Source organism: Perkinsus marinus (genome assembly GCF_000006405.1).
Source record: "Perkinsus marinus ATCC 50983 genomic scaffold scf_1104296953744, whole genome shotgun sequence".
In the NCBI taxonomy this organism is placed as follows: domain Eukaryota; phylum Perkinsozoa; order Perkinsida; family Perkinsidae; genus Perkinsus; species Perkinsus marinus.
In genome coordinates, this window is record NW_003208392.1 from 120195 (window position 1) to 141925 (window position 21731).

At 50.4% G+C, this 21731-nt stretch overlaps 7 protein-coding genes and 2 non-coding genes across 9 annotated transcripts; 4 read left to right on the top strand and 5 right to left on the bottom strand.

Annotated features, from left to right (window-relative positions):
• Positions 1–215: 215 nt before the first annotated feature.
• Positions 216–623, top strand: Pmar_PMAR013127 (conserved hypothetical protein; the record flags this gene model as incomplete). The annotated part of the gene is made up of 3 exons (XM_002776353.1): positions 216–236; positions 263–430; positions 486–623. The coding sequence occupies 3 exons, from the start codon at positions 216–218 to the stop codon at positions 621–623; spliced, it is 327 nt and encodes a 108-aa protein (XP_002776399.1).
• A 976-nt stretch (positions 624–1599) lies between these two features.
• Pmar_PMAR013128 (60S ribosomal protein L13A, putative) lies at positions 1600–2554 on the bottom strand. Its single transcript, XM_002776354.1, has 4 exons — positions 2486–2554; positions 2167–2327; positions 1961–2113; positions 1600–1909 (listed from the first exon to the last, which is right to left on the bottom strand). The coding sequence occupies exons 1-4, from the start codon at positions 2541–2543 to the stop codon at positions 1670–1672; spliced, it is 612 nt and encodes a 203-aa protein (XP_002776400.1). The 5' UTR covers positions 2544–2554; the 3' UTR covers positions 1600–1669.
• Positions 2555–3030: 476 nt separating this feature from the next.
• On the top strand, positions 3031–3346 carry Pmar_PMAR013129 (conserved hypothetical protein; the record flags this gene model as incomplete). Its single annotated transcript, XM_002776355.1, has 2 exons — positions 3031–3177; positions 3227–3346. 2 exons carry the CDS (start codon positions 3031–3033, stop codon positions 3344–3346), a joined length of 267 nt encoding a protein of 88 aa, XP_002776401.1.
• Positions 3347–4339: 993 nt separating this feature from the next.
• Pmar_PMAR013130 (hypothetical protein) lies at positions 4340–5923 on the top strand (the record flags this gene model as incomplete). Its single annotated transcript, XM_002776356.1, has 6 exons — positions 4340–4501; positions 4550–4675; positions 4726–5379; positions 5435–5551; positions 5618–5737; positions 5858–5923. 6 exons carry the CDS (start codon positions 4340–4342, stop codon positions 5921–5923), a joined length of 1245 nt encoding a protein of 414 aa, XP_002776402.1.
• Positions 5924–6382: 459 nt separating this feature from the next.
• Pmar_PMAR013131 lies at positions 6383–6462 on the bottom strand. The gene has a single exon. It is a non-coding gene; the product is annotated as a tRNA-Leu (tRNA).
• Positions 6463–8629: 2167 nt separating this feature from the next.
• Positions 8630–8711, bottom strand: Pmar_PMAR013132. Its single transcript has one exon. It is a non-coding gene; the product is annotated as a tRNA-Leu (tRNA).
• A 663-nt stretch (positions 8712–9374) lies between these two features.
• Pmar_PMAR013133 (hypothetical protein) lies at positions 9375–10248 on the bottom strand (the record flags this gene model as incomplete). Its single annotated transcript, XM_002776357.1, has 3 exons — positions 9375–9443; positions 9468–9577; positions 9633–10248. 3 exons carry the CDS (start codon positions 10246–10248, stop codon positions 9375–9377), a joined length of 795 nt encoding a protein of 264 aa, XP_002776403.1.
• Positions 10249–13551: 3303 nt separating this feature from the next.
• On the top strand, positions 13552–16319 carry Pmar_PMAR013134 (Methylenetetrahydrofolate reductase, putative; the record flags this gene model as incomplete). The annotated part of the gene is made up of 18 exons (XM_002776358.1): positions 13552–13625; positions 13670–13820; positions 13868–13940; positions 13986–14064; positions 14113–14229; positions 14275–14395; positions 14448–14538; positions 14585–14721; positions 14764–14887; positions 14935–15017; positions 15064–15126; positions 15176–15315; positions 15359–15479; positions 15527–15697; positions 15744–15821; positions 15865–15975; positions 16041–16094; positions 16152–16319. 18 exons carry the CDS (start codon positions 13552–13554, stop codon positions 16257–16259), a joined length of 1896 nt encoding a protein of 631 aa, XP_002776404.1. The 3' UTR covers positions 16260–16319.
• An 871-nt stretch (positions 16320–17190) lies between these two features.
• Positions 17191–21639, bottom strand: Pmar_PMAR013135 (conserved hypothetical protein; the record flags this gene model as incomplete). Its single annotated transcript, XM_002776359.1, has 27 exons — positions 17191–17235; positions 17295–17402; positions 17456–17536; positions 17589–17726; positions 17774–17881; positions 17916–18020; positions 18073–18189; positions 18231–18335; positions 18378–18473; positions 18518–18646; positions 18692–18795; positions 18840–18921; positions 18969–19068; positions 19117–19217; positions 19271–19423; positions 19472–19655; positions 19699–19858; positions 19905–20058; positions 20105–20239; positions 20284–20516; positions 20566–20746; positions 20801–20888; positions 20935–21034; positions 21084–21218; positions 21259–21398; positions 21444–21509; positions 21569–21639. The coding sequence occupies 27 exons, from the start codon at positions 21637–21639 to the stop codon at positions 17191–17193; spliced, it is 3219 nt and encodes a 1072-aa protein (XP_002776405.1).
• Between the last annotated feature and the right edge of the window lie 92 nt (positions 21640–21731).

Below are 21731 nucleotides of genomic sequence, written 5' to 3' on the forward strand. Positions count from 1 at the left end.
GGAGGAGGTCCAAAGGCAGCATAATAAAGTGTCGAAGTGGAGCACTAACAAGACTAAGGAGGAGAGTTCTACAGGGACAGACTCTAGTTGGCGTCGGCGGAGTCCAGCTAGGTCTGCAACAAGTAGCGAGATCTCCTCATCTGCTGCCCCTGTCGTTAGTGACAAGATTAAGTCCTTGAGTGCTAGTATCAAGGAGCTCCTGGGCTCGACTAAGAATGCTACGGTGGAGGCTGCAGGTGGGGAGAAGACGAGTAATGGTAAGGGCGTGAAGAGGGAGGCCGAGGTCGCTAAAAAGCCGAGGCAGACTAAGAGGCCGAGGCAGGCCAAGGTTGCTAAACCAAAGCCAACTCCAGTTCAAGAAGTTATTCCACCACGAGAGTCCAAGGAGAGCGCGTCCTCGAGTGAAACTCCTGTTGCTGCAGCTGCTGAGGTGAGGAGTTGCTGTTGTTGCTGTGTGTATTACTATCGGCTCTTGGTACTCTCAGGTTCTCCCCGTGTCGGTGAGTAGTCCTAGCCCTTCCTCAAGTGTACCTACTATTGCGGTATCTCCTAGTACAGTATCGTCTGGGTCGGCTCTTGATGATCTCTATAGCGCCCTTAGTCGAGAGATGGGTGTAGAATGAGATGATGATACAGTATCAATTTACTATGTGCACGCTTTTGTTGTACTATTCGAGACAGTTTCCGCTACCTTCTCATGGCCTGTGTTTGTCAATTTCGTGATGGGAGAAACGTCTGCAATAGTATTCATGAGGAATTGTTCATAACGATAACTTGTTTGATTCTACAACTTCAAGCCTTTTCCCTTCGCTCAGTGTCACAGCGCTGAACAGTTTCGTCCGATTCACGACATGGGCTGGAGTCTAGACGATTGGACGAACGCACAGAAAATGCGCTGAGGTACAGTATTTGCCGTCCCACTACATTCGCGTGGTACACTCTTTCTTTGATGGACATCGGATTCATCTACGAGCACAGCACAGCTCACCGTCCTCATGCATTCTTCCATGCTTCTGTATGATTAGACTAACTCTTTGGATTTGTTTTTTCATTTACTCCCTTGTATATCAGTTGGATATGTTGATATGTGGGACCCGCAATATAAAAGCAATCTCTGGAGGTAAAGCTAGAGTCTGCTATGCCCTGGCGGTTGACCGTTACTATACGGAGACAGTCACGACTCGACGGAACAAGTATCCGTGAACGAGCTTTTCCCCGATACCACACTTACTATTATGCTTCAGTGGAAAGGTGAAAAGAAAAGGTATCTCATCAACAATCTCAGAGATGTACCGACTATCATCATCAGCTACTATAGGGTTCGATGAGTGGCAGGAGTCTCCACGCTAGGCCAGCTATGACCATGGCAGAAGAGGGAGCCTTGCTATCATCATTTGTATTCATAACGCTTGTTAACGAGTTGTAACACTAAACCATGCACGTTAAGACCAAAGCCTTTTAACACAGGCCTAGCTAACTCTCTCGCTATTACTATCGCACTGTGAAATGAGTCAGGAGCACTTAGAGCCACAGGACCCAAACAAGCAAACAGTGCATGCTGATATTTCCCGACTAATACTCAACACAAGAGGGCACTTTCCCGGAAAGTTAGCCGCCCAGTAGGAAGTCGATCTTCATCCGACATTCGTGGGATCAAACTGCCTTCTTCTTAGAAGCTGATGGGAGCAACAGTAGCAAGTTCAGCCTTGAGCTTAGGGTCAGCAGCAACCTGCTTCTGGGCCTCAGACCTGACCTTGCGGATGGTCTTGGTGACCTTCGTGTAGTACTCGGCCTTGTGGAGGTTACGACGCTCAGTGAGACGCTCGACAAGAGACTTGCACTTCCAGCCAACCCTCTCGCTCAAGTCACCGAGGCAGCAGAACTTACGGGTGGGCTTCAGTCTCAAGGCCTACAGTAGAAAAACAATAAGAGAGAATGAGGCCAGCTATAACGTCCTTACCTTGAGGGCGCAAGGGATGACCTGCTTGGGGGCCTTATCGTAAGGATGCGGCATACCATCGAAAACCTTCAGACGATCAAGAGCAGCCTGGCCACGGGCGGTCTTATGACGGATCATACCGCGGATAGTTCTCCACAAGATCTTAGAGGGAGCCTGAACGAAGGAGTTGGTGAGTGGGCCACAAGAAGAGACGATCTTGTGATTACCCTGAAGTGGATAGGGCCCTTCTTGGGGTTGGAGTTGGTGTGCTTGCGCTTGAAGCTCTCGTACTTCAGCTTGTTACGGAACAAGGAGCCAGAGATGTTGATGCCCTCACAGTGGACAGCAACGATCTTCTGACCGCTAAGAAGCTCCTTAGCGATCATGCCTGAAGGAAAAGAACAATACCGTAACTCTCTCAATATTGGTCTAATGGCAAGTCCAGGAGGCCTAGCAATCAGGAGCTAACACGAATCCACTGGGCGCACGAGAAAGATTCAAAACAGGTCAGCCATGGACCCTAACCCCTAGACACCCCCTTATTACTCGCGAGGCGGCCCAGAAGGTGCCCGCGGCAGTCGATTACGATTTCCTTGGCGAACATACCGGTTTAGGTCGACTCCGGACTGTACGAACAAAGGCTATGGATCGCTCGGGCGAACGCGCTATTTACAATTCTAAAATTGTGAAAATACTAGATTGCAAGATTTAGGTTCCTCATTCTGTTTGACTTGGCAGTGACTTTATACATACGTCAATTTTGCCAAGGCGTTTAGGACCGTATTAGAACTCCTACACATTACTCTCGAACTCGGCAGAGTTTTGTGATCATAACGAGGGGCGATTTTTCCTGTTCTTCAGGCGTCTCTGAAGAGAGACGCCTGAAGAACGGAATAGCCCACGAAACACCATTTACTAGTGATTGAGGAATGGGGCTAGGGATGGCTTCGTGTGCATACATGCAGCAGTAAAAGGGCTACAGAGGGAGCTTTTCACGGCAGGGGAGAGCGCACCCGGAAGAATCTATGGACCAGTGGCAGCGACAGTACTCTGTTGAAGTACCCCGTTTTTTCACCAGCCTCCTCCCTATAATGGACACTACATCATCCTATACTAGTGATCATAGTTCTGATGACCACAAGGCTGCTCAGCAACAGATGATGCAGTTGAATATGATCATTGAAAGTCAGAAGACTATGGTTAAGCTCACCGGACTCTGTTTCGACAAATGTGTTTCGGTAACTCGCCAACTCGTGTCGTTACTGTTGTTCATCTTGTGCTGCTCAGACTCCTGGCAAGTCTCTGTCCACTTCGGAGCAGACCTGTTTGTGGCGTTGCGCTCAGAATATGATGGAGACCAACGTGTTCATGCAGAAGAGGCTGCTACAACAGGCCAAGCATCAATAGGCAGTGGGTAGTAGTAGAAAACAACATCAGTAGTAGAGGAGGGTGGTTGATATCCTCCAGTGAGAGCCCTAAAAATTGGTATATGTTTCTCGATAATGACACATAGACGGTTGCGTTGATCCCCACGGCATAGTACTACCGCTACTAGTCCTTTGCCGCTCGCATGGATGAGGTCGGGAGAGGCAGCGCGGTTGTTGAGGTTTTCAACTACTGTGCTACCTTCCTCTTAGATCCACTTCGGAGCTCTAGAAATATGTAGGTGCGAATCTCAACTACATACTAGAGCAACTGGGGAGCTCGCTGGATGCTTCAAAATGGCATCGGAATTTGTCTGTCATTCACACTCACTGAGAAATTTGAAGGGTTGGGCCTTTTTCTCGATCACCAGATTCAACACCCTTTGTTTTTGTCTGAAGTCTACGAGGTTCCCCGTCGTCAGGCAAGCTTGGGTCTTACCGTCATTACCATCTTACAGCTATCACTCTTCACTGCTGATTTCATCTTCCTAAGAAATTAAGATCACCAGGAAGCAGGGTTAGGAAATTTGCACAAGGTCAACGACGTGGGTTTGTGACAATATGACGATTACAAGGGAAATGTGGGGAAGTTATGGTTAGACTTTGTGCCAAGTCGTGTGTAATTGTCCATCATGGTGTGAGGAAGCTCTCGAGCAACACTGAGGAAACTAAATATATATTCCGACACTGCCAGGGGATTGAGGACTAAGACGGGTAGCTGGGCGAACTGTGAAGAACGTCAGTGAGGATACAGGCGTAACGGTGCCACACGGATGAGCTGGGATACAAGTGCTCTGTGCGATACCTCGTGTAGCGGCGTTGCTCCGTGTAATAGTAATGCAGCGTAGCGCTCAGCCCAGCATACGTTGCAGTGCCAAGGTCGATCGTTGGTCTCAACAATAGAACCCTTGCTGTATCTCTTGCCAGCTCTTGCGTTGTCAATACGATGGAAGTTCGCACACTATCGGGCAGTTCCATGAGCTCACAAGAAGCGAGTCCTAAGTCATTACCCTCAGCTAAGGAAGACCTACTACCGCCACGTCCAACAGCCGTCGGACCTAAGATACCCGGCACGGGAAATCTAGTCGTAGTTTGGCAGCTAGAGGGACCGCCAGAAGAGGACCTCAGCCTTCGCAAGGTCAGATGGTTGGTCTCCAGTTGGTTCCCTCCTTCATGGTTTGGGTAGATTGCCTTCGAACCCGCTAAGGACGCTAAAGTGGTCACTGCCGTGCCGGAGGATGTCCCTATTGGCATGAACACAGAGACGTGGATGAGCATGTCTAATGGCAAGGACGGTAGCGTCGCTGGAACGGTAGTGGAAACTCATCGTGGACGGGTCCGTATTGGACGTTCTCACTGCAGATAACGGCTGATCTGGTATCACAGTTGGGCTCTGTGGAGGCTCAGGTCTCGCTGGCTCTGTCAGCTGAAGAGAGACTACTTACCCTAGTTGACACTAGTCGAACTGAGCTGTCTTCATCGTGTCGGGAAGATGAGCCTCCTGTACGGGTGGTCATCAAAGACGCAGTGTTCGTTGTAGCTCTCGTGCAAGCCCAGGAGGGGGTATCCAGTATAATTGAGGCCCGCGTGACCCTCATTGGAAGACTGCCCAAAGTGGTCGGCCTTGACGGCGTCGATGGTGATGCGCCACACGTGGCTCTGCGTTATGGGCGGGAGTGTGGCCCGATACGGTTGATCGTGAAGGTTGGTGACCGAGACCTATCTTCAGAAGACGATGGTGTCACCAGCCGTGTCACACCTGCATTGCCGCCGGGAATAGAACTGGAGAAACGGGGTTGCGTCTTACGCGGCGTACCACGGCTTTCCGGGCGAAGTCAGCATAGCATCGTTGTTACAACCGCGGTGGGAGAAAGCGAACCCTTCCGGATTGCCATTGAGGTCAACATAGAAGAGAGCGACATGACAAGACTCCGATGGGCCGCGGCTGAAGGTGGCTTGGGTATTGCAGCCATTACAGACAGGATTTCCAAGGGATCTCCCCAGCGAGCATCTGAGGTGATTGCTGGCCTGCTGGTGTTGAATCGGGGTTCCTCGTCGATCGTGCTGGTAGATATATCGCCATTTCGCATACACCCTCCCTGAGCACCAGCAGCGGCAGAGGGAGTTCTGGGCTCGGGAGAAGCGAGACGTTATTGTGGTAGACGCAAGCATGTCGGGCAAGCTACAAGTGAGTCCCTCCCATCGCGTGGTTGAAGCCACTTCGTCGATCCCCGTGTTGTCCTTGGTTGCGCAGGAGATCATTGATGATCCACACCACAGTGATGGTGATACGACAACCAGAGTGCTACAGTTGATACCAGGAACCTATACTCTACCGGAAGGCATGCTCAGGTTGGGCGATACGCCTGACTATGTCTGCTCTTCACTGCTTACTCACGAGTATTTACTATTCCAATCCCTGCATGCGTATCACCCCAGTTTATGTAGTTTTCAGCGAGTTTGTCTCCTGCTCAGTAGATGTGCATGTTTTTAGTGTGTGGGTTTGTCAGACTACGCCGACGCAGAGTCATCATTCAAGGCCTCTGCCGACACGGCGTGACGATCATTGGCCAAGTACGTATATCTGTGTGGAGTTGATTCTGCCCGACAAGCCCAGTTAGAGGCTGCCCTCCAGCTTGATTGTTGTCGTTGCAGATCCGAGTGGAGCATCCGGGCTGTATTATAGACAACCTTACTCTTGCTAACTTTGATGTTACTAAATGCGAAGCATCCACTGATGGAGAGTTATTCAGTTGCGGAATAGTGATTACAACTGAAAGTGAGAACGAGGATCAAGAAGTGGCCCGCTACATTTCTCGATCCTCCGTGACCTCCACCGCTTCTGCGTCGGGCGTCACGAAATTTCAATTAAGCCCTTGGCCGACCCCTGGTCGACTCAATAGACCCGGGTTCAATCCCACCGAATGTCGAAACATCTTTTAACGCCGTCTTCCACGTCGCAATCAAAATGAGCATCAACAAAGGTTTAAATTCATTCTACTCGTGGAGCATGCAAAAGTAACAGCCGCGAGATTCGAACTCGCGCCCTTTCGGACTAGCGCCTGAAGCTAGCGCCTTAGACCGCTCGGCCAGACTGTCAGTGAAAATTGTCGTTCGGAATCTTGCATGACATGTCTTTTACACGTTCCATATACATCTTTGGCATGTCGATCCTCAGGTAATGGCAGTTTACCAGTCTGCACGATCCAGAATTGCAGTTTACGCTGCTTACGAAGCAGCTGTGTTAAGTTCATGTCTCCTCCGACTGAGAAATCTTTGGAGGTGACCTTAGATCGGATTGCCGGTCCCTACATACTCATCGACGTGAATGTTCAGGCACCTGGCGGAGCCATACTACTGCGTAACCGATTCTCGGTCGTCCGCGATAGTAGTATTCCAGCAGTAGACTTCCGTGAAGCATCAGGACCTGCCATTGAGAACTCAGCGCTCGTTGACAACCTCTTCTCCCCTTTGTGCTATGGACTGGAATGCAAGAAGGGGCACCAGCCACGGGCAAGAGGCAACTCGACCTTTGCCATGGATACCTTTAACGCTCAAATGATGTTATCGGCGTCCCTACATCCTCCACAACAAGATTTCAATGTGGCCCTCCTGAAGCATGCCGCGACTATCCCTCGCAAGGCCGAACAACCGAGGAGAGAAGAACTTCCTCCTCGTGCTCAGCCGGCGCATACGTTTGCCGAGCTCAACTGCTGCTATGGAAGAAAACGACCAGATTGCGTATACATAGAGGCCGCGAGCACGAAGGCAAATGCGAAGAGAAGTGAGCAGTTAGGGTTCAGAGCCGATAGACACAGCTTTTATACCTTTTGCGGTAAATCTGATGCCTGGAGGAAACGACAAGCTCTGAACAAAGAGCCGAACACCAGCCCGAATCTGAGAGCGATTATGTCGAGAATGCGAGGCTCTAAAGCATCACTCGTGTGGAAATTGCCGGACAATGGGAGGATAAGGACAGAGTAAGTCAATGCCTCCACACATCTCGCTAACCTGAGCAGTCGGTTTCCATTCGCTCTTCCTTCAGCGGTGGTCTCCCCGACGTGGAGATACCATCTTGCAGATCTGTACCGAACCTAAACTCAGGACTGCCCAGCCTACCCGTCTTGGATAATGAATTAATTTTAAATAGGCGACTATTGCCTGTTCGCCAAACTAATCAAACTGTAAGACGGTCAGAACACCAAAGAAGATTCCTTGTGGTCGCTATTTACCACCACTAGGAATATCCTCCTCCTTTGGCAGGTCAGTGTGTTCCTACGGCCCAAGTGAAATCCAACTAAACTGCAAGTGATGTACCCAATACCTTAGAGGTGTGCGCTCAAAGCAAAGTGATCTGTTTCGTTTTGTTGAGTGTGATCATCGAGGGCATGGCATAACGCCATTGGCGTTGATGACGATGAGACGAAGAATGAATGCTGGGTTGTCGGGAGGTGTTTACGTATCGAGTCACAGCATGAATACTTAGTCTCATCGACGACACGCGAGCGGGGGATTCGTGGAAGGAATGTTCCAAACGCAACAATCGTCAATCACCTCTGAATGAGAGGTGATTGACCAGAGGTGAATGAACACGAGTGAACGAGAGGCTCTCATTCACTCATGTTAGGACGAGAAGTTAATAATAAGAAACACATCGCTGTTACATTTTTCTGGGTTGAAAGGTGTATGGTGAGCGCAAACACCTCACAACATTGTCGTGTTCTGAGCACGTGTGCTGCACATTGGGAGTGTTTGGGCTAATCACATCAGAGATGTTATGTGCACGTGATAGCCGGACATTTGAACTCAACAATGATAGGAAATTCCTATTAGGAATCAGCCCCAGGCTGAGAATGGATTTTCGTCAATTACTGTCACCATCTGTGATTCTGCTAGCCGGCGTTGAACCAATCATTGTTGTGCTAAACCTCACCGACCTCAGGCCGAGTAGCCTAGGAGATGACGAGTCACTCGGGATTGACGATGCAGCTGAGGATCGTCTCTGACCGAGGAGCGAGTTCTCCTACGAAATGTCAAGCCGCTCTCACTGATCTAACAACCCGGACTGGTTCCAAAGGTGCATGATTCAGTCTCCCCTGCGCATCGAAATAGGCGAAGTCCTGATGAGTAGGTCAACCAATGGATCAGACAGATGCTGGTGGGTATTTAACAAATATTACTTGGTATGGTGGGTTGGGTTGTAAATGCATTGTTGAGTTCCCTTCGAGTGCAGGTCCTCCGATGGATTGATCTACAACGGGAAACATGTCAGCTGTGGGATTCGAACCCACGAGGATTTCTCCACCAGAACTTGAGTCTGGCGCCTTAGACCGCTCGGCCAAACTGACTGTGAAAAACGATTATTTGACTATGCATCAACACACCAGGGCTGATGACTACGACAGGTTACCACCGATCTTTCTCGCTCTAAATTTCGCCCATGCCTCCAAATCTTGATCAGGCTCCCTCATTATCCTACTTGAACCAGAAGGCTCATAATGAACCATATACCCATCTGGAAGTGTTAGATTACCTGGCAAAGCGCAAGGAATTCATTCTGAACGCCGCACAGTCACACATCCGACATGATTTGTTATACGGTGAGCAGTAGCATAACGCTACTAGTGTTTGAAACGCTAGAATTGGTTAAATTTTATAAATGTTACCCATCACTAACCCAGCGGGTTTCTCATCAGAGTCCTCACCACCATAGCCAGCGATGTACCGTTCATAACTAGAGATAGATGCTACCATGGAAGTGAGTACTGAGAGCTCTCACTAACAGTACCCGAACAAGTAGAAGGATACACTGATTAACACTAGTGTAACCAAAGAAATCAAAGGTTTCAAACAACTGTTTAAATATGGTAATACCGCATAAGCGTCGTACAGGCATGGCCATGACAATATATTAATCATAAATTTTCACTACGGAGCTTATCATTACGTTGCAGAGCGGGCACCTAGAAGATGACATTGAGATGTGGGTGTGAGAGTATGGACGTACCGCTTTAGTCTTGTATGGCAGAGGCCACAGCAACACCGGTGCCCACATGGGACCTGGGGGGGGATTGCAACGCCTAGTGACAAAAAAGGAATATTACGATCGCATGGGTACTCGTCGACGCCATGCACACCACACATGCGCTCAGCCGATGTTCCTTCACATCTGCTTTCCGTGCCGCTACGACAGCTTTCCTTGCTCGAGGTGTAACTAAGACAGAAAGCCGTTGCCAGTGGCGATCCGACTGGGATTATTCTCGCATTACCAGGCATCATGGGGGCATCCCTCCAAGCCGCGATGGGGACCACCTCGGGATTATACGCTGGCGGCGGGTTCATAACGCCACACTGTAGTACAGCTTGTTGGCAACGACGTGGACTACCACACCTCTCCCGAATCCTCCTCATATCCTGCCCCTCATCCTTTCGTAGTACTATATAATGCATCAATACGGCCAAGACGATCGAGACTACGCAAAACACCATGGTAGACCTGTTCTCCTCTCTAGGGACTTGTACGATACCCTGAAGCCTTTCAAGAGACAAGGGCTCTCGTAGGGCATGGCCCATCCTGCGGACTCCTGTACTGAGATCGTTGATACGACTGAGCAGATCTAGGTACTGGTCATCCACTCTAGACACCAAGTCCTTCTGGTCCTTCACTACTTCATATACAGCCGCCTGTAGGGCACTGAGCACCTCCCGGTCTATTGAGGCTGTCTGACTGCCCTTCACTATGCTCTGGACAAGCCAATTCACGAACAACATGCCGAAGAAAAGCACAGCCCATATTGATGCAATCGTTCGGAACGCCGGCCGCTGGTAGAAGGGAACTTCCTCCTGCTCGTGCGAGTCCCAATAGGGAGACTCATCCTGTGACATAGCGAGCGGTAGCTGTCAGAAGCGAGACGCGCTGGGTGGGTCCACGAAATATGCACAACGCAAGCCTATAGGGATTGCACAGTTCCGACAACAGGAATGAGTGGCACAGCATAGGCTCATGATAAACAAGTCGAACCTGTTTCAATAATGAGGATAAAACTCCCTAAATCGATCATCGGGATATCCAATACCCAAATACCCAGCTGGAGTGCGTCGCGCTTCGTGATGCATCTATAGAGGAGGAGGAGTTGACATCAGCCGTCTGCGGAGGACGGAGGAGCTACCAGTCTCCTCCCTCGGGCTCCATAGGTGAACGGATGCCCATATTCGCGATTGTGTGTCCTGTACATCGGCAGCTGACGGAAGGCCCACGAGGCTCTAGCATAAGCCTCGCTCGAACTGCAGCTCAGAGGAGCGGACGAATTCGTGTCCGCACTAGGACGGGAAGAAGAGTTTGCCGAAAAGCAGACCTAGGAGTTAGCAAGCGTACCTTTTATGGGTCGCCTGGGACTTCACCGTACGAGCAGTACTCTTCGACCGGCTACTGCGGCCACTACTGCTCCTACTACTACGACGAGATGACTTGACGGATGCCGTCGAGGACCTAGGGTAGGCCTCCAGTCCGTCTAGTGCCACGATCAACAACTCCTCACCGGGGGGTCGAGGCGAGCATTCGTTGATGGTGTGAGGGATGAACCCACGGGTGGGGAGGGAGGGGCCTGACCAATACGAGGAGAGAATCTGCTCAACCGTGGCTGCTCAAAATGATGCTGAGCACCTTCCGAAGGCCTTGGTATCCCGAAATGCCGGCTCCATCCTATGTCGCCTCGCACCTGTGCTCCGGTAGAAGGCGCTCACTCGGTCCCCTAGGAGGAAGGATGCCTCAACAGAGTCAACGACTCCGATGCTGTTACCCTCCGCTCCTGCTGCTCGACAGTGGGCTAATGCGTCCTGGCAGCTCGTCGCCTCGAAGCTGTTGCAGGGAACGTGCAGCCCGACTGAGGGATACAGATAGGCTCGAGTAGAGGGAATGCAAGCCTTACTATTATTAGAGCTTCTTCCAAACACTCTAACCTCAGGAGCCCATTCAGGGCCGTTGACAGCGTAGCCGGCCTAAGGCTATACTCGTGGAAGGAATATCATTGATATGAGCTCACCTGCGTGTCACCACGCCAACTCATCGGCTCGGACCTTCCGGTACCCCACGGACGATTCCTCCGAACTAGAATACCGGGCGTGAGAGGAGGTAACATGTCATGCACAAGTAGACTGATGTTGACCACAGGAAAGTCAATGCAGTAACTCAATCTAGCAACTGGGGATGACAGAGGCTCAGGCCTCGAAGGCAATAGTGCTTGTAGAACGAACAGTGGGGTCATTGGGGGCATCAGTACAAAAGTATAAGGGAGTAAGTAAGGTTTGATAGCTTCAACGGACTGTCCTCTCTAGGATGCGACATAACGGCAATAATGGAGTGGAAAAGGAGAACTCAGTGGCCTTCCCATCACATGTTGCCTCCCATTGGGGCTCGCATAGGAGCCTGCTCTAGCTACCTCTCTGTTACCATTTCTTCTGTCGTAAAGAGCAGCCCTGAGTGGGAAAGACCTCAACTAGCAGTAACATCCACTGAGTACCTACCCCCTAGGGCGAAGTGTCGGAGACAACCATGTAAGTTTCAACAATTCCAATATGTAGCAGCAATTCGATCGAAAGAATTGAGGAATGGCGAGAGTGCAAGATTCGGCGGCAGCCGAGCCGAAGGCGCAAACAAACCGTGTCACTAAACTTTGTGTCCTAAATCACTAAATTAGACGCGCGCGCCCCTGTGATCGGTTTATGCGCGCCTAAGGTTAAGAAAAAGAACATCCTTCACACCGTTTTCAGGTGTATGGATAGACAAACATATAACCCGACTAACCGCTATTATTATATGCCGTGCTGGCCTTTCCCGCATGAGGTATGATCCTGCTATTACTACCCGCTACCGCTGGATTCCCCTCCGTCAGCGTAAGTGGTTATCTTTTGACGAGAAGAGAGAGAGGCACCGTGCCTCAGGCACGCCTACGTCGGAGAGACTGCTCAAAACTTCCTCCACGCGAATGGTATCAACGAAAGCTGGCTGAACAGTTGTTCGATTAAGTGGGTGAAAAATCTCGCGTGTCAAGACTTGAGACGGAGGTTATATCATTTGCTACTACTTGCCAGGTTCCACAAAGATCCAACAGGGTTCACGACACGTCAGAGAAAACGTCTTCGAGAGGTCTGGCATCGGTACTCAGTCTTCCATTAACCTACCGTGGCACGGTAACCGTGCTTCTTTCGCCGGAAAAATGCATTGCCGTGGATGCCAAGAAACTTTTATCATCTAATAATCAGAGGCTTAGAACCGATTACTTCTCTGTCAACCCGCAAAACCAACAACTCAACTCGTAATGCATCGATGAATTCACTTTCCACTCAATAATTCTGGTCAAAAGTTTCGCTGACAAGTCCCCAAGTTGAGCAATCAAGTGCAAGTACCTCAAAGTTTGAGGCTCAAACATTCCACCACTCCTGTGGTCGACCGAAGCTCGAGAAGCCCATCAGCATCATTAATAAGTGGTCTTCACTGAGTCATACTGTTCGAAGTATAGTGATCTGCATACATCAATGATATAGTGTTGGGTTTCGCAGCTCGAAAAACTTGGAAGGTGAATCAAAATGTAGCTCACAAAACGAGTGTCGAGTTTTCCCAATGAGACATGGACTTGAGACAGATCCGCCTGGCCCGCTGAACCCTCTTCGTAAACTTGCTTGAAGGAAGTTGCTTCCCTCCGGGTTTTTGGTTCATCTGTTTCCCTAACGCCGTTGAAACGAAGTCGCGCTTTATATCGACTATGAGGGCGCGCGCTGAGATTTAGTGATTTAGGACACAAAGTTTAGTGACAGTGTTTGGACACGCCCGAGCCGAACACCGTCAAGAACTACGCCTTGTGTTAGGAAGTATCTAAATACTCCTGGTGTACAAACAATACGGATAGTTTGGGTGGAAGGCCACCCCGAGGCCATCGGCGGAAAATCTTCGACGCGCGCTGCGGTGGGAAGGAGTACTCGTGGGGATGGTAATGGGACGATGACTGACACTTCGATAAGCAGTTGTATTGCGATGGCTCGACTCATCGATAAGATACAGAGTCGATGGGAACATGATCGGGAGAACAATGAAAACGGCAGGGTCCCCTTCTTTTCCTTTGAGTACCGCCCCTCACTGCCTGCCTCACGAACAAGCGCCTAACTGCCAGATACTTTCCTCCCAAGACCGACATGGGGGTTCAGAACCTCTACGAGAGGCTCGACAGAATGGCCGAGCTGGGTCCCATGTGGATAGACGTTACATGGTGTGTATATTGACCTGGATCCACCAAAGGAGTGATGGCCTCAGGGGGGCTGGAGGGTCTTCCTCTTCCTCCAACAAAACCTTCGAGATCTGCCGCAACGCCCTCACCTATCACGGTCTGGACGTGATGATGCACCTCACATGCACCCAACAGTCAGTGGAGGAGATTGATGAGGTCTTGGACAAGTGCAAAGAGGCAAGTCTGTCGCTCCTCCCGGATGGGCCTCATCGACGACCTGTCAGGTTGGAATACGGAATATCCTAGCGTTGAGAGGTGATGCCCCGACGCAATCAAGTGAATGGAGGGCGTGCCAAGGTCAGCCGTCAGGCTACCCTAAAGACCATCATCGAACTCTCTCAGGAGGATTCTCCCACGCCGTCGATCTAGTACGCCACATACGAGGCAAATACGGCGACTACTTCTGCATAGCTGTTGCTGGGTAGCAGGGGGTCTACGACATCCCATCGCTCTCGTGGATGCGGAACAGATACCCTGAAGGGCATCTAGAAGCCGAATCGATTGAGGAGGACTTGGTGCATCTCAAGGAGAAGGTGGACGCCGGGGCGGACCTCATCATTACTCAACTTTTTTATGACACGGAAGTGTACGCCATCACTTCATAGGAAATTCGGCAACTATCTCCTCTAAGGTTTTTCAAATTCGTAGCGGCCGTCCGGAAGTTGGGCATACAAGTACCCATTTTCCCTGGGATAATGCCGATACAGAGTTACTCGGGCTTCAAAAAGATGACCGAATTCTGTAAAACTAAAGTGAGTATTGTATGCAGTCGCTCGTGATGCGGGCCTTGATGGTTACGACCAGGTGCCGAGGGCGATAGCGGATCAGTTAGAGCAAGTAAAGGGCGATGATCAGAGGGTGAAGGATCTTGGAGTGGAGATATGCGTGGCTATGTGTAACCACCTCACACGAGGACGTGTCACACCCAGCAGTTCTCTCAGGCTCGCAAATCATGTCCTATGGAGTTGACCATACTCATTCCAGTGGGGGACTGCATTTCTACACGCTCAACCTGGAGTCCTCCGTCTGCCGTATTATTGAACGCCTCATGATGGTCGACAACCACGTGGCCACCAGGGTAGGCCTATTCTGCATCTTACCTTCACTGCCCTGCTCATAGGTTCTTCCGTGGCGGCCTTCCAAGGCCTCGTCTCGACAGGAGGAAAACGTGAGGCCAATCTTCTGGAGAAATCGACAGAAGAGTTTCATCCAGCGGACCAGCAGCTGGGATGAATTCCCCAACGGTGCCTTTCGCCCCACCGTCTCATTACCCTCATCCTCCTCCCTTCAGGCCGTCTTGGCAACCAGGCCTCCGCTGCTTATGGTGACTTTGAATTGAATTTCCGTTCCTATTCTAAGGAGACTCAAGAAAAGGTACAGTCCTATGCATTTGCTGGTGATGCTGAGGCCTCTTCTACAGGTGGCTGCCGATCGACGGCGTATGTGGGGGGATCATGTCCCCAATGGAGACCATGTGAGGCGAGTAAGGCCTCAGGAGATTCTCCCTGCCCGCGCTAGCTACGTTGAATTAGGTTTTCACGGACTTCATCAAGGGCGAAGTGAAGCGGTTGCCGTGGTGCACAGAACCTCCAACGGAAGAGACGCTTTTCATCCAGAAGCAGCTGATTCGACTAAATCAATGCAACATGCTCACTATAAACAGTCAACCTCGGTAGGGACCCCGAAGGCATCTCATATGTCAGTTTGATCCTCAGTGTGAATGGCGCCCTCTCCACTGATCCTTATGTCGGTTGGGGCCCGGCAGGGGGCTTCGTCTATCAGAAGGCTTATGTCGAATTCTTCTGTCCAGAGGGTCAGCTCGAGCAGCTCATCAGAGTAAGAAGCACTTCATGGCAGCGGCGATGATTCCTAAGTGTCCGTAGGGAATCGAGGCCGAGAAATACGACTCGATATCGTACATGGCAGTGACGGCTGACGGGTCCAAAGTGAGGTCTAACATCCCTCCTCAAGGACAGGTCAACGCCGTTACCTGGGGAGTGTTCCCCAATAGCGAGATCATACAGCCTACGGTTGTGGATGTGACCAGCTTTATGGTATGTTTTATTGGCCCTTTATATTAGGGAGAGCATCCTTTTTTAGGCTTGGAAGGACGAGGCATTCGCTTTGTGGAATGAGTGGATGGATGTCTACCCTGAGGATGATCATCAGTCCAGACAGGTTCCCCTGTTGACAGTCAATGACGATCTGAAGACGCCTTCAGGTTCTGAACTTCATTCGACAACATTACTTCCTCTGTACAGTAGTCGATAACGACTTTGTTGCTGGCGATTTGTTCTCTAAATTGACGAAGATTTGCACTCCGATACCCTGGGTAGGGCTTTCATGAGGGGCGGGCTAATTGGGCAATATTGATGGTCCAAAAAGGGGTGTTTTCAGGAGACGCTGAGAATTGAGAACCCTTCTGAGTCTGACGGCCATGAGGTGCCCGAGGTGAGCGAGAGGTTCTACTTCATATAAACATGAGTCTGCATGTTGCGCTCTTTGTAGCCGTCCTTGGCCGTCATAGCAGAGGTCTACTCTCCACGACCCAAGCCAAGTGACTGTTCCCCTCGACGCGATGCGAACGATGGTATCACAGCATTCGCACCGCTTTAGATATCTCGAGCACGTCATTGAGTTTGTGAACGTTTATGATGGAGTGAATATCTTTTCCTGTACGAGAAGTGTTGAGTATAGTCATAATGTAGCCTCGTATACATCAGTGTACCGGGAAAGTATTCACAACCTGAATAGCCTCTCGAAAAGACATTCTATGAAATTCATCTCTAAGGATATTGAGAAACTCTCTCTTTCACCTCAATTCCGGGAGAAAACCCCAACACGGACAAGTTGAACATGACTTAAAAACGGCTAGACAATAGTCCAGAGTGAGAACATTAAAGGTGAGCCTCCATGGTCAATCGCCTCGTATTAGGATTGTTCATCGGCTGCTTGAGCCACGACCCTAGCTCTAAGGCAAACTAGAACGCTTTAATTTCTCCAACGTCTGAAAGAGTGCTTCACTATTCCATCTTGGGAAATTGGTCACGTGAGTCAGCTCTACAACATCTCGACATGTTCACAACTTTGATAGGAAGATCTTCCGGCTGTGTACTACAACCCTGTTCAGAAGACTCTCACAAGGGTCGGCTGGAGCATGTTTCTCTCTGATGCACAACATCCCCTCAGTTTGCGGATCCATAGAGTATAATGAACGAAACACATATAAAAAGCTACTGAAGCCGTTTTAGCTACCGCTGCGGACAAATCGGTCACGTTAGCAATATGCAGCAGCCCTAAAAATGTTGCTTAATTAGCTACTTGTGTTAGAGTCACAAAGTGTAATTCCTCCGCACAGGGGGAATGATGAAACTAGAATCATTCAGTAATGGAAATCAATGTCGAACTGAGGCGATGCGCCTCCGTTCAAATATAAATGAGAATCTCGAATCGAGCAATAGAACTACTGCAAACAATTTCAAGGGAGAATCGTAGCAGATTGATATATTGACGGAAACTCGGTGGAGGTCATGAAATACAATCATAATCACGAGGCATCTCGCTTGAACATGGCCAGCATTCGGTGAGTTACCTGAAAAAAATGAAGATGATCTCGGTGTCAACCATATCGATGGCAGAAGGCAAACCCACCATGAAACCTCCTCCGATGTTAATTGCGGCAATAGCAATAGCAGCTACTGCGAAGACTTGCGTGGCCACTTCCTCGGAAGATACCATGAAGATGCCACCAAGCACAACCTGAAAAGAAAGGATGGTAGGGTAGGACTTCCACGACGCTATAGCCACCCTACCTGCCCCGAGATGGCGTTGGAGACCGACATAAGAGGCGTGTGGAGAGCTGGCTGCACATTCCATACTAGCATGTACCCGACCTATTGAAGAAACCCGAATGAAGGACGAACAATGCTGGGATGGAGTGCTTACGAATCCCGCGAGCACAAAGACCATAAGAAGATCTATGAAGGTCCTAGGCGCCCATATGGCTATGATAACAAGGATACCAGCGGAGATCAGTAACAGGAACTGCGATGAAGCCAGAACGCCGCCACCAACAGCGTTTACCTAGAAGAAATGACATACTTATCACTTTCGGTTCAAAAAATTCATACTTGACTAACACCGCCCTGTCCAGGACTTTGTGGAGTTTCAGCCTTCTTTGGAACAGCTGGGCTAGGCTGGGGAGGCGGAGGCATCTTCAACACCTTCAAGGGGGGAGACTGAACCGACAGTCGTTTGTTGCTGAATAGACACCTGGCCATCCTTGCAGCACACTATACTCCGAACTATAATGTCGCTCTCTGGCGACTCCTTGATGTTGGCCTCGAGATGGGATTCAAAGCTACGAGCATCTCGAGCCTGATAGCAAAACTATTGGCCGAGACGGTCCCGCGGTGAAGAGCTCTTGTACTTCTTCTGGTCCCTTAGAATGTACATGAGTGAGGAAATTGAGCATGTTGGCCGCGAACATAGTAGACGCTTGGTCGGCCATCCGACTTGCCATATCAGTGTAGCCGATAATACGTACCTAACACATCGCTTCTCCGCCACAGGAGGAGCCTCACTGACCTTCTGTTCGTAGAGGTAGGACTCTCCCTTCCTCGTCAGCTCGCAGTTTCCGCCACCCTCAACTCCAAGATCTACTATAACTGACCCTGGCCTCATCGAGTCAACCTGAGCTTGACAGTCCACGATTCGACTTGAACTCCAACTTACCATATATCCCTCGATCAGACGCGGGCTCGGCCTGCCAGGAATAGCAGCTGTAGTGATGATGATATCGCACTCCTTCGCATGCTTGTGAAATGTAGCCTAGAAGCTGCAATCATGGGACGTTCAAAGAGCACCAACGGCACCTTCTGAGCAGCCTTGAAAGCATCGCTACTCTCCTTAGCGTAGCCGCCACTGCCCCCACCCTCCTCCTTGAAGTCGACACTGAACCACTTGCCACCCATGGACTCCACTTGATCCGACACATCACGAACCTAAGCCGAGCATCACACAAGCTACCAAGCAACGCTCCTGCCTACATCCCATGCCCGGACCTCAGCTCCAAGGGAAACAGCAGTGCCGATGGCAGCGAGGCCAGCCACCCCGGCGCCGAGGACCATCACTCGACAAGGAGGGTACTTGCCTGACCCAACACGTCACTAGCTGACAGACCTCCAGGGAGCTCACCTGCAGCGGTTATCTCAGGCGCGAAGAATTTCTGGTATTCATGAGCGGCCTCCAGGACAGCACGGTGACCAGCTATCTTAGCCTGAATTTCAGGTAACAACAATTTCACAAGGAGTCGAGTAAACCCACTTGACTTGAAAGGCAGTCGAGCTTCTGAGCGATGGTGATTCTGGGAACGGCTGTGACGTCAATCAGATTCACTCCCTCCCCATTGGCGATCTCAATCTCTCTGAACAAATCACAAGCGTCCCGAAGAAGACGAGAGATCGATCCTTACTTCTTGCCAGCATCAGTCAGTCGACCAACCCAAGACACGCAGTATTTGCCTCGAAGTCGATGCAGAACGTCCACGGGCGGCGGACGGATAACAAAGACCATCTGAAAGCAACAGTTTACAAAGACTTTACAACAGCATGGTCTCTGCCACCTACCTTGGCTTTGGCGCATACACCACTCGAGTCAGGGAGAACCACACACCCCACAGCTTCGTACGCTGCGTCGGAGAAGCCAGCCTCGGCACCAGCGTTCTTCTCAATGTAAATGGCATAGCCCTTTTCATACATTTTCGCACAAATACTGGGTACCTTACAACAGAAAGCAGATCTTCCCAATAGATGGTAGGTCAACCCTACCAGTGCAACTCGCTTCTCCCCAGGGTAACGGTCCTTCAGCACGCCCAACTCATAGAAGGTCTCTCGAACCGGTGGTGGCCCAACATCGGTAGTAGAATCGTTCGTCTCGGGCTCCTGCGCTGGCTCATGAGCTTCCACCTGCCCTAGCCGGACCTTCTTGCCATCGGCTGTCAACTCGAGCAATCTACGGCAATCGCGTCAAATGAGCAATCATACTATGACGGTACCTTCCGGCTAACTCCTCCATCTTGGGCTTGGCACTGCCAAAGAACATCCTATTGTTCTCACGAACGAACAAGGGGTTGTCAACACCAGAATAACCGGCACCACGGCCACGCTTCATCACCACAGTCATCTTACTCTTCCATACTTCAAGAACAGGCATCCCTAACATGCTTCGGCATGCACTCCTTGCATAGATTCCTGGGCTCACCTGCGATCGGGCACGTAGGGTCTTCGACAGCAGCGGGGTTGACGATATCATTGGCACCAACGACGATAGTAACATCAGTCTTCTCGAAATCATCGTTGATCTCATCCATTGCCAGTACAATGTCGTAGGGGACGCGTGCTTCAGCTAGCAGCACCTGAGATCAAGCGTCGAAGATGGTATAGCGATCGATATAGAGGTACATTCATATGGCCCGGTAGTCTGCCAGCAACAGGGTGAATACCGAAACGGACTCGGACACCTCGACCACGTAGAATCTCAGTGACTTGAGCTACAGCATGCTGTGCTTTAGCCGCAGCCATGCCGTAGCCGGGGACCTGGTGTTGACCATGCTTTACGACCATCCATGAGTGGAGCCTACGATGACAACTTCCTTGCTGTGGTTCAACGTTTCAGCCAGTTCCTCTAGCGCTATCTCCTTCATCTCACCCTCGACCTTGGCACCGCCAGAGGAGGTGCCCTCACCGAAGCCACCAACAAGCGTGGACCATAGGGAACGGTTCATCGCCTCGCACATGATGACGGAGAGGATGGCGCCACTGCAGCCCACGAACGCACCGGTTATAACCAGCAACTTGTTCGACAACATAAACCCTGAAAATGATCACCTGACTTCAACAATAACGATGCAGTGGAGATTTACCAGCACAGACACCAGCGAAACCCGAGCCAGTGTTGAGGATGCAGATGACAACAGGCATGTCAGCACCACCAATGGCTATCACAAAGAGGACACCCCAAATGGAGGAGAGGACGGCGACAAAGAGCATGTACATAAGGCCGAGGCCAGTCCCGTACCTAGCAGTATAATGCTTAACTATGGACTGATACGGTTGAGGAGCTTACCCTTCGTGATTGGCAAGCACACAAAAGGTGACGATCAGTACCATGATTAGAAGGGTAATGACGGTTCGGAAGGGTGGCACCCGAGCCTTCGACGCAAGGTTACCGTTGAGTTTCAAGCACCTGAAAAGAGACATGATAGAGACAGGGCAGTGAACGGATTGCTCACGCTATAATGGAGCCGAAGAAAGTGAGCATGCCGATGATCATCGACAGGAACATGGCAATGGTCTGGATGACAACTTCTGCGGTCCTCTCCGACTCGTCAACTAAGTTGAGAAAACAGTGCTGCTGCGACCAATGACAAGCCACGCTTACTCTGAGCGAACCCATTAGGGCCGAACTCAGCATTGGGGTCGAGGAAGAGGCCAAGAGCCTCAAGGGCAGATGCTAAGCCACCGAATGCATTCAGTAGGCCGACCATCTGCGGCATCTGAATCATTGTCACGTGACCTGAAGTGGATATACCACACAAGGGTAGTAGGGAGCTGACCAGCCAGCAGTGCTCCTATGACGAGTCCAGGGAAGAGAGATATGGCAATGAGCCAAGTGCCTTCATCGCATACGAACTGACTGGCCCATGCACCAGCCACTGCAGCGGCCATACCGAGCATACCATAGATGTTACCCCACCTGACACACAACTCTACAGTGCTATCATATCGGACGAATCCTTACTTGGCTGTCTCCGTCTTAGAGAGACCCCGAAGGGCCATGATGAAGAGAACAGCGGAGCCGATGTACCTGAACAATGCCGAATGCACGTATTAAAGGGCCTCAGTGAATGCAGGGCTGTGACTTACACAACTTCCAGCCAATCCTCCTGGCTGAATAAGTTACTGTCGCACACTGTCGTATTGTCAAATGTTGCCATTAATCGAAGAGCTAAAATACTAATGCGCTGAGGTAGCTCCTAAGAAATGAGCAAACCACTCGGGCATTTCGATGGTCACACGACAGGGAGAA